This window comes from Mobula birostris, chromosome 13 (genome assembly GCF_030028105.1).
Source record: "Mobula birostris isolate sMobBir1 chromosome 13, sMobBir1.hap1, whole genome shotgun sequence".
Classification (NCBI taxonomy): Eukaryota; Metazoa; Chordata; class Chondrichthyes; order Myliobatiformes; family Myliobatidae; genus Mobula; species Mobula birostris.
In genome coordinates, this window is record NC_092382.1 from 18,161,026 (window position 1) to 18,172,869 (window position 11,844).

Genomic DNA, 11,844 nt, shown 5'->3' on the forward strand with positions numbered 1-11,844 from the left:
AAGATTGGTTTGTGTGATGTGCTGCACCGTGTTCACGATCTTCTGCAGCTTCTTCCGGTCTTGGACCAGACAACTTCCATACCAGGTTGTGATGCACCCTAGAACAATGCTTTCTACGGTGCATCTATAAAAATTAATGAGGGTTTTAGGGGACAGGCCAAATTTCTTTAGTTTTCTCAGGAAGTAAAGGTGCTGGTGGGCCTTCTTGGCAGTGGACTCTGCTTGGTTGGACCAAGTCGGGTCATTTGTGATATTGACACCGAGGAACTTAAAGCTTTTGACCTGTTCCACTTGCGCACCACCAATGTAAATTGGGTCGTTCAGTCCGCTACTCTTTCTGAAGTCAACAACCAATTCCTTCGTCTTGCTGACATTGAGGGATAGGTTATTGTCTTCGCACCATGCCACCAGGTTCTTAATTTCCTCTCTGTACTCAAACTCGTCATTACCCGAGATACAGCCTACAATTGTTGTGTCATCAGCAAACTTATATATTGAGTGTGAAGGAAACTTGGCTACACAATCATGGGTGTACAGTGAGTACAGCAGGGGGCTGAGTAGTTTGTCCCCTATTTTTAGAGCCTGGGTCCTGTCTGTGAGGAAGTTGAAGATCCAGCTGCAGATCTGAGTGCTAAGGCCCAGGTTCCGGAGCTTAGGAATCAGTTTATTTGGAATGATGGTATCAAAAGCAGAGCTGTAGTCAATGAAAAGGAGTCTTACGTAAGCGTCTTTATTGTCCAGGTGTTGTAAGGAGGAATGTAGGGCCAGAGAGATGGCATCTGCCGTTGACCTGTTGCTCCAGTAGGCGAATTACAAAGCGTCGAGGTTGACCGGTAGGCTGTGGTTGATGTGTGCCATAACCAATCTCTCGAAGCACTTCATAGCAATTGATGTCAGAGCCACAGGTCGATAGTGATTCAGGCACGCCACCTTGCTCTTCTTCGGCACTGGGATTATCGTTGCCTTCTTAAAACACGAGGGGATCTTAGACTGAAGCAAGGAGCCGTTGAAGATGTCAGCAAACACTCCAGCTAGCTCGCTTGCTCAGGCCCGGAAAACCCATCCTGGGACGCCATCTGGGCCCGTCGCCTTCCTTGGATTTATCTTCAGGAAGGCCCTTCTAACGTCCTCCTGAGTGACGATGAATCTCGATGTCACCAGGTCCGGTTCATCCGGAGGGAGCTGGACGCTCCTCTTCTGTTCGAATCTTGTGTAGAATAGGTTAAGTTCGTCAGGAAGAGAAGTGCCGCAGTTATTGATATTCCCAGCCTTTTCTTTGCACCCAGTGATCTCACTTAGACCCTGCCATAGTCTACTGGCATCCCTCTGGTTAGCCTGGGCTTCCAACTTGGCTCGATATTGCCTCTTGGCGCCCTTAATGGCTTTCCGGGGTTCACGCCTGGATTCTGTGTAGCGACTGGTATCCCCGGACCTAAAAGCCGCAGCTCCAGCCTTTAAAAGAGACTTGACCTCATAATTCATCCAAGGTTTCCGGTTAGGGAATACCCGGATCATCTTGCGAGACACACAGTCCCCCGTGCATTTCCAAATAAAGTCCGTGACAGCTGAGGCATACTCATCGAGGTTAGCTGCCGAGTCCTTGTATACTAACCAGTCCACCAATTCAAAACAGTCACGGAGGACCTCATCCGTTTCCTCCGTCCAATGTGACACTACTTTTGACACCGTGACCTCCCGCTTCAGTTTCTGTTTGTAAGCCGGGAGGAGGAGAACGGCCTGATGGTCCGATTTTCCGAAGTGAGGTCGTGGGACGGAACGGTAGGCATCCTTGACTGCTGTGTAGCAGTGGTCAAGTATATTCGGGCCTCTAGTGGGGCAGGAGACATGTTGGTATAACTTTGGCAGCGCCTTTCTGAGGTTGGCCTGGTTAAAGTTCCCGGCTGTAATGAGCAAAGCCTCCGGATACCTGGTCTCAAGTTCACTGATGTTGGCATACAGTATGTTCAGAGCACACTCCACGTCCGCCTGGGGGGGAATGTAGACCGCTGTCAGTATGACCGAGGTGAATTCCCGTGGCAGATAGTAGGGATGACACTTCACCGACAGGTGTTCCAGGTCCGGGCTGCAGGAACTTGTCAGTGCCACTGTGTCCGAGCACCACCCAGTGTTGATCAGTAGGCAGACACCACCTCCCCTCGCCTTGCCCGAAGATGCCGTGTGGTCCCTGCAATGGATCGAAAATCTCTCTGGTCGGATAGCACAGTCGGGGGTGGCAGGGGAGAGCCAGGTCTCGGTGAAACAGAATACACAGCAGTTCTGCATCTCCCTGCAGTAGGTGAGTCTCCCTTTAGGATCATTCACCTTGTTCTCTCTGGCTTGCACATTAGCTGGTAGGTTGGTGGGCATAGGGACTCTGAAGCCCCTTGGCTTCAATCTGTTCAGCAGCCCAGTTCTTTTCCCACGTTTCCTTGGTAAATAGTGCATCTTTCCAGGTCTCCATCGATGCAGTGTGTTGTTGTCAGCTCTTTGAGGTTGGTGGACGCATCCCACTGGGTTGGATCAGTGGGTTTCGTCGTTGGGAGCTCCAGGTCGGACCAAGTGACGGGGGAGGCTCCGCTGCCACTTCCAGCTGCCGGGGGCCCGGGCTGTCGATTGGGTCGGGCCCCGAAGCCGACACTTAATCCCGGATGGCCGGGCTCCTGGTTGAAACAAGTCCGTAAGCCGAGTCACTGTTGTGGAGGCCTCTGCTCCAGCCGAGCCTCGGGCTCGATTTCCGAGGTCGGCGGCGGAGGCCTCACTTCCGGCAGCTGTGGATAGCCACCAATGGGGTTTTATGGTGGTCGCCCTGGGGAAGCGTCTGGGGTTCCTTGAGGTCTCTGCCGTCACTTCTGTGTGGTCGTCTGCTCTGGAGAGTTGCTGGTCGAAATGGGCCGTGTCTCTAAGTGCTTCGGCACGGTAGCAGACCACAGATCTCCGGGAATGTGGTGGGCCTCGCTGGTTAGGTCCAGGTGTGGTCCGGAGTCTAAGAAGCAATTCTGGCGTGGTGGTCTCCAGCTGGGTCAGTAGCTTCGCCAAGGTGTTGTTGATCTTGCTAGATGTAGCAGATTGGAGGTTTAGAAGGGTTTCTTGTGTATAGGACAGTGGAGAGGGCAGTTTGCTCAGCAGAGCATGCACAGAGTCGCCAGTCATTTACATGAGTAGAAATCTTTACGTTACATCTCCATCTAAATGTGCAATGTGTAATTTTCATAATTTACAACAGATATTTTATACATAGGATCGCCAATATATCATAGAAATGCAATTGTATCAGCATGAATTAATCAGTCTGATGGCCTGGTGGAAGATGATGTCCCGGAGCCTGTTGGTCATTTTGCTGTGGTACCGTTTCCTGGATGGTAACAGCAGGGACAGTTTGTGGTTGTGGTGAATTGGGTCCCCAATATCCTTTGGGCCCTTTTTACACACCTGTCTCTGTAAATGTCCTGAATAGTGGGAAGTTCACATCTACAGATGCGCTGGGCTGTCCGCACCACTCTCTGCAGGTTCCTGCGATTGAGGGGAGTACAGTTCCCAGACCAGGCAGTGATGCAGCCAGTCAGGATGCTCCCAATTGTGTGTCCCTGTAGAAAGTTCTTAGGATTTGTGGCCCCATCCCAGACTTCTAAAACCGTCTGAGGTGAAAGAGATGCTGTTGTGCTCGTTTCACAACACAGCCGGTATGTACAGACCACGTAAGATCCTTGGTGATGTTTATGCCAAGGAACTTAAAGCTGTTCACCCTCTCAACCCCAGATCCATTGATGTCAATAGGGGTTAGCCGGTCTCCATTCCTCCTCTCGTCCACAATCAGCTCCTTTGCTTTTGTGACAATGAGGGAGAGTTTGTTTTCTTGACACCAGTCGGATGTTGTTCAGACCTCAGACAGAGTCAGCAATCAAATGGTTGAGCATGGTGCGATGAATGTGCTGAGCTGTGTATATCACAATGCAAGAAGCATCGTAGGAAAGCCAGATGAGCTTAGGACAGGGAATTATGTTATTGCAGCCATTATTGGTACTTGGTTGCACTCAACAATCTGAGGGATTTAGAGGAACAAATTTGTAGAGAGATCGCAGACCATGTCAAGAAACAAAGGTTGATTCAGTAAGAGATTTTAACTTTCCATATACTGACTGGGACTCCCATACTGTAAAAGGACTAGATGGGGTAGAGTTTGTCAAATGTGCCCTTAATCAGTAAGTAGAATTCCTGACGTAGAAGCTGTTAGGAAATGATCCAGGGCTGGTGACAGAAATTAATGATCATAATGCCATGAGATTCAAAGTAAATATGGCAAAAAGGAGGTCTGGACCACAGGTTGAGATTCTAAATCGGAGAAAGGTCAATTTTGATGGTATCAGAAAGGATCTGACAAGTGTGGTTTGGGACCGGCTGATTCCTGGCAAAGGAGTACTTGTAAGTGGGAAGCCTTCAGAAGTGAAATTTTGAGGGTGTCTAGTTTGTCTGTGCCTGTCAAAATAAAAGTTGAAAGGTAACTGGTGCAGGGAACTTGCCTTTCAAGAGATATTGAGGCCCCAGATATTTTATTCCTCTAAATTCCTCAGACTATTGGGTGCTAACAAGACTCATTTAATGACTACAATATCATAGTTCCACGCCCTGTGCTCATCTGACTTTATATTTAGTCGTCTTCTGTTGGTTTCTAAAAGCTTCCCAATAGGTTTTTCCTCTTTTGTTTGCCCTTTCTTTTGCTTTTATGTTGGCTTTGGCTTCTCATTTCATCCACAGTTGTGTCCTCCTGTCTTTCCAATGCTTCCACTTCTTTGGGATGTATCGGTCACTCAGCTCCGGAATTGCTCCCAGAAACTCCAGCCGTTGCTGCTCCGTTGTCACTCCCAACTCTTCCCTTCCAGACAAGTTTGGCCAGCTTCTCTGTCATAGAAACATGGAGAAGTTCAGTATGGAAAAAGGCTATTTGGCCCATCTAGTCAATGCTGGAAAAAACATTTAAGCTGTCTACTGCAACTACCTGCACTGTGACCTTCGCCCTTCAGACCCCTACCATCCAGGCTCCCATCCAAACTTCTTTTAAATGGTGAAACTGAGCTCATATTCACTACTTGTGCTGACATCTCATTCCGCACGCTCACGACCATTTCTGTAAAACGCTTTTCCAAATACTCCTGTTAAATTTTCACCTTTCCCACTTACCCATGACCTCGGGTTGTCATCCCACCCAACCTCTGGAAAAAGCTGCTTGCATTTATCCTATTCATACCCTTATAATTTTGTATACTTCTAACAAATCCTCAAAGCAATGTATAATTTCCTTGTTTATGTTTGGAGCCTTTTTTAGATGTATAAGATGATGAGAGCATTGATCGTGTGGATAGCCAGAGGTTTATTCCCAGGGCTGAAATGGCTAACACGAGGGGGCATAGTTTTAAGGTGTTTGTTAATAGATACCGAGGGGATGTCAGGGGTAAGTTTTTTTACACAGAGAGTGGTGGGTGCGTGGAATGCACTGCCGGCTATTTGTGTGAGTATTTCAGTTACTGTGGGGCCAGGAGCCCATGCAGCTCAGTGGGAACAGGGAATAATACCAATGGAGAGAGTCAAACTGAGCCAGGTCACAGATTGGAGATGGCAGAAATGCCCCATTCTTATAGAGACAGAAAGAGCATCAGAGAGCTTGATGGTCACTCCAGATACCAGCTCTGTGCCCTGTTACAAGATGATTTCTCTCTCCAACTTGTGTTGAACTTCACTGTAACAATATGATGCCAGAATAGACCTTGACAACTCAAGTGACCTCATCTGAAAGGTTGTCCAACACTGATTGATGGATTTTGTAAATTTTTTTTACAGGTTAAAAATGACAAGGAATTTGTCTACTGGAATCTCGAACACAACACGCCAGTTTTGCTGTCTCTGTCCAGATATTTAAGAAGTGGAGTAAGGGATTCACTCGATCATCCTTCCTGTTCAGACTGTGGGGAGGGATTCACTCGATCATCTGACCGACTGGCATGCCCGTCATTTTACACGGGGGGGGGGGGGGAGATCCCATTCATCTGCTCAGACAGTGGGAATGGATTCACTCGGTCATCTCAACTGAAGATCCACCAGCAAGTTCACACTGGGCAAGTCCGTTCACTTGTTCTGTGGGTGAGAAGGGATTCAGTCGGTCTTCCCATCTGTGGACACACCAGTCAGTTCACACTGGGCGGAGGCTGGTCATCTGCTGAATTTGTGGGGAAGGATTCACTCGGTCATCTGACCTAATGGCTCACCAGCGAGTTTACACCGAGGAGCGGCCGTTCACCTGCTCGGACTGTGGGAAGGGATTCACTTGCTCGTCTCAGCTGAAGGTGCATCAGCGAGTTCACAGTGGAGAGAGGCCTTTCACCTGCTCAGATTGTGGAAAACGATTCGCTTGCTCATCTGAACTGAAGGTGCATCAGCGAGTTCACACTGGAGAGAGGCCGTTCACCTGCTCAGACTGTGGGAAGGGATTCACTCAGTCATCTCATCTGAAAGTACATCAGAGAGTTCACACTGGGGAGAGGCCATTCACCTGCTCAGACTGCGGGAAGGGATTCACTCAGTCATCCAACCTACTGGTACACATGTCAGTTCATGCTGGGGAGAGGCCATTCACCTGCTCAGACTGTGGGAAAGGATTCATTCGGGCATCTGAACTGAAGTTACATCAGCGAGTTCACACTGGGGAGAGACCGTTCATCTGCTCAGACTGTGGGAGGAGATTCACTTGGTCATCTGAACTGAAGGTGCATCAGCGAGCTCACACTGGAGAGAGGCCATTTACCTGCTCAGATTGTGGAAAGCGATTCACTTGCTCATCTGAACTGAAGGTGCATCAGCAAGTTCACACGGGAGAGAGGCCGTTCACCTGCTCAGACTGTGGAAAGGGATTCACTCGGTCATCCCAGCTGCTGGTACACAGGTCAGTTCACACTGGGGAGTGGCCGTTCACCTGCTCAGACTGTGGAAAGGGATTCACTCGGTCATCCCAGCTGCTGGTACACAGGTCAGTTCACACTGGGGAGTGGCCGTTCACCTGCTCAGACTGTGGAAAAGGATTCACTCAGTCATCTCATCTGAAGGTACATCAGAGAGTTCACACTGGGGAGAGGCCATTCACCTGCTCAGACTGTGGGAAGGGATTCACTCAGTCATCCAACCTACTGGTACACATGACAGTTCACACTGGAGAGAGGCCATTCACCTGCTCAGACTGTGGGAAAGGATTCTCACGGTCATCTGAACTGAAGTTACATCAGCGAGTTCACACTGGGGAGAGGCCATTCACCTGCTCAGACTGTGGGAGGAGATTCACTCGGTCATCTGAACTGAAGGTACATCAGCGAGTTCACATTGAACAGAGGCCGTTCACCTGCTCAGACTGTGGGAAGGGATTCACTCAGTCATATTATCTGAAGGTACATCAGCGAGTTCACACTGGGGAGAGGCTGATCACCTGCTCAGACTTTCTGAAGAGATTCTCTCAGCCACATCAACCAAATGTGCATCATTGAGTTCACACTAGGGAGAGGTTGTTCACCTGCTGTGAATGTGGGAAGCGATTCACGCAGTCATCTAACATAATGTAACTCTCACTTCAGCTAATAGCTTAATATAGGGGCTGATAGCCCCCCAGCCCGGCCAAACTTCAGAAATCTCGTTTGGGTGGTGCTGCGCCATGTGTCCCCTGTTACAAATCAGTACCCTGTGTGACGTGGTCCTGAATTACCCCTATGAACTGTGCTCAATTACCCCTATTGACTGTGCTTTTGAAAAGAGAGAGAGAGAGAGTTACTTAACATCGATATCTTGTTTTGAAAGAGAGAGAGACAAAGACTAACTGTTGGACTGTCACTTGAAGGCACGAGAAAGAACTGGTTAACTTTAGGATTTCTGCTCAGTTGGAGACAGCACTGAGCAGCTCGTAACTTGCTCTGGTGACTGAAGGTGGTGTTATTTAATGGACACTCGATGTTATGATTTTCAGCAGGTTGTTGACACTTTCTTCAAGGATTTTTGCCTGCTTGGATTTCTTTCACAGAGAGAGGAGGGAGAAGTTATTTGAATGACAGTTGATGGTCAGCACGGGAAGGTAAAATAGGAAGTCCGATGATAGATCTCAGACACATGTTTGGACACTGAATGAGCATTGTTGTGGCTGCAGGAAAAGTGGGTTTTGGAGGATCGATCTGGCGGATTGATCTGTCGCTCTTGCAGTGGAAAGAGGAAAGGGGTTGACTGGTGGGGAGTTGTCCATGAGTCCACCACAGAAAACCGGTCCCCTTTGTTAAAGTTACAGTCAATGACTTTTAAAGGATTTTGAAGGACAATGAGAAGATCGACGGCATCAGCTCACCTGAAGACTCAAATCTCTCTCTCTCTCTCTCTCTCTCTCTCTCTCTCTCTCTCTCTCTCTCTCTCTCTCTCTCTCCATCACTGCCAAACTCAATACCCTGAACTGAACTGAACTTTACTCATCATCGTAAGACTGTATCTTTTTACCCTTAGACTTAAAGAAGCTTGGTTTTTTGTACATATATATTCCACACTTACTTTTATGTAATCATTACTAACCTCTTTGGTTTATCTACATTTATATTACTGTATTGCATAGTTACTAATAAATATTGTTAGTTTCTAATGATACTGGACTCCAAAGTGTTTTCCATCTCTGCTGGTTCTTCATTCCCGTCATGGAGTACGTGACACCTGAAATTACAAACGGTACACAATGTACGATGAAACGATTGAGCTTTATAATTCTTACTTTGACTATATGGTTACTGAAGTAAACAAAATAGAGAAAAAGGGCCCACTCTCTCCATTCACATCTTCTCATCTCTCCCCAGCAAAAGACCATGAAAATCTCTCTTCCAAACTCACAAGAAAGAACATTTCTCTCATTGAATAGCCCCGCACTCCAAAATCCTGTTATCTCTAGACATAACCTAAACATTGCTGCTACAGAGAAACCATTACCTCAGCAGTGAAACATTGCAGAGAGGCCATTACATGAGCAGTGAAACCTAACAGCATGTTACACTTGTGACACACTGCCAGGTTCACACTGGGGAGAAAGTTTCAATAAGCTGCATGCTGGATATTTGTCCATCACCGTTGCCGAATGCAATTTCGAGAGTGACTGTCGGTGCTGAACTCTGCAATTATTGCTGCTGCTCACCACACCCAGTTCTGCACCCTGGTCACTGGGCATGGGAGGAGTTTCTTCTGCACACAGTGTAAAGGAGCGGCGGATGTGGATATCAAACCACTGGAAAATGATGCTGGAGAGGTAGTAATGGGGTGGGGGTGCAAGCTGATGGCAGATGATCTGAATAAGTATTGTACATCATTCATACTTGTCAAAGACACTGGCAGGAATATGGAGCTCGCAGATGTCAGTGGTCAGAATGTGTAAAGTTACCTTACTCAGGAGAAGGTTCCTGGGAAACAGAGATGGTCTGAAGTTTTAAATAGATCACCTGGACCTGATGGTGATCTGAAAGAGGTGGCTGAAGAGATGTGGACGCATTAGCAATGATCTTTCGAGAATTGTTAAGGAAATTATGTCTGAAGAAGTTTTTTCCTTCACTACTCCCCCTCTCCCAGTTTCACCTATCACCTACCACTTCTTTCACCCCCACACTTCTTCCTCTGACTTCTCATCTTTTTTTCCCCCAGTCCTGATGAAGGGTCTTGGCCTGAAACGGCGCCTGTTTACTATTTCCCATATATGCTGCCTGGCCTCCTAGGTTCCTCCAGCATTTTGTGTATGTGTTACTTGGATTTCCAGCATCCACAGAGTTTCTCCTGTTATTGATAAAAGCAAAAGCAGGGTCATATAATATAGCAAGAAAACAGTGGGAATGAGAGGATTGGAAAGCTTTTACAAACATACATAACCAACAGGAGACAACTGAAAAAAAAACACACACAGGAGAGACAAGATGAAAAATTAAGGTAAGTGAGCCAATAATATCAAGTATCAAAAGTTGTTCAGATATATAAAGAGCAAAAGAGAGGCAAGAGTTGATATTGTACCGCTGGAAGATGATGCTGGCGAGTTAGTAAAAGAGCAAAGAAATAGTGGCCAAATGTAATAAGTATTTTGTGTCAATCTTCACTGTGCAAGACACTAGTAGTATAAGACCATAAGACAAAGGAGCAGAATTAGGCCATTCAGCCCCATCGAGTCTGCTCCGCCGTTCTATCATGGCTGATCCCAGTTCTCACTCAACCCCAACACCTGCCTCCTCGGCACATCCTGTAATGCCCTGACTGATCAGCAAACTATTAGCTTCTGCCTTAAATGTACCCATAGACTTGGCCACCACCACTGTCTGTGTCAGAGAATTCCACAGATTCACTGCTCTCTGACTAAATAAAATCCTCCTTAACTACTGTAAAAGGTCGCTCCTCAGTTTTGAGGCTGTGCCCTCTGTTATGGCTACCCCCATCATACGAAAAGTCCTCTCCTCATCCACTCCATCGAGACCTTTCCACATTCGGTGGGTTTCAGTGAGATTTAACACCCCCTCCCCGCCAGCGTTTATTAAACATAGGTCAGTGCAGGAGTACAGGACCAAGGCTGGCAAACACTCCTCATATCTTAACCCCTTCATTCCCGGAATCATCTTCTTGAACATCCTCTGTACTCTCCCCAATGACAACACACCTTTTCTGAGATATGGGTCCCAAATACTCTTAAGTAGAGTTTAGAAAGTACCAGCATTATCTCCTTCCTTATATATGCTACTTCACTTTAAATAAATGCCAGCGTTGCATTTGCCTCCTTTACCACAAACTCAACCTGTAAATTAACCTGCTGGGCGTCTTGCCCGAAGACTCATATTTCATATTTCCGAGGACTCGGAAGTTTACTAGAAGCTTACTGACTCTCACAGCTATCTGGACTATTCCTCTTCTCACCTTGTCTCTTGCAAAAATGCCATCCCCTTCTCACAATTCCTCCAACTCCACCGTACCTGCTGTCAGGATGACGCTTTTCATTCCAGGATGAGGGAGATGACCTTTTTTAAGTAAGGGGGCTTCCCTTCCTCCACCACCAACTCTGCTCTCAAATGCGTATCCCCCATTTCACGCACATCTGCTCTCACTCCATCCTCCCGCCACCCCACTAGGAAAAGGGTTCCCCTTGACCTCACCTACCACCCCACCAGCCTCCGGGTCCAACATATTACTCTCCGTAACTTCCGCCATCTCCAACAAGATCGCACCACTAAGCACATCTTTCCCTTGCCCCCTCTGCTTTCCACAGGGATCGCTCCCTACGCAACTCCCTTGTCCATTCGTCCCTCCCAACCCTCCCCACCGATCTCCCTCCTGGCACTTATCCTTGTAAGCGGAACAAGTACTACACATGCCCTTACACTTCCTCCCTCACCACCATTCAGGGCCCCAGACAGTCCTTCCAGGTGAGGCGACACTTCACCTGTGAGTCGGCTGGGGTGATATACTGCGTTCGGTGCTTCCAATGCAGCCTTCTATATATTGGCGAGACCCGACACAGACTGGGAGATAATTTCGCTGAACACCGACGCTCTGTCTGCCAGAGAAAGCAGGATCTCCCAGTGGCCGCACATTTTAATTCCACGTCCCATTCCCATTCTGATATGTCTATCCATGGCCTCCCCTACTGTAAAGATGAAGCCACACTCAGGTTGGAGGAACAACACCTTATATTCTGTCCGGGTAGCCTCCAACCTGATGGCATGAACATTGACTTCTCAAACTTCTGCTAATGCCCCACCTCCCCCTCGTACCCCATCTGAAATGTATCTATATACAGACATTCTTTTTCTCTCTCTCCTTTTT

At 47.6% G+C, this 11,844-nt stretch overlaps 1 protein-coding gene across 1 annotated transcript; it reads left to right on the top strand.

The window, feature by feature from the left end:
- The first annotated feature begins 5,870 nt into the window (after window positions 1-5,870).
- On the top strand, window positions 5,871-8,454 carry LOC140208472 (uncharacterized). Its single transcript, XM_072277151.1, has one exon. The coding sequence runs from the start codon at window positions 6,249-6,251 to the stop codon at window positions 7,521-7,523; it is 1,275 nt and encodes a 424-aa protein (XP_072133252.1). The 5' UTR covers window positions 5,871-6,248; the 3' UTR covers window positions 7,524-8,454.
- Window positions 8,455-11,844: the final 3,390 nt, after the last annotated feature.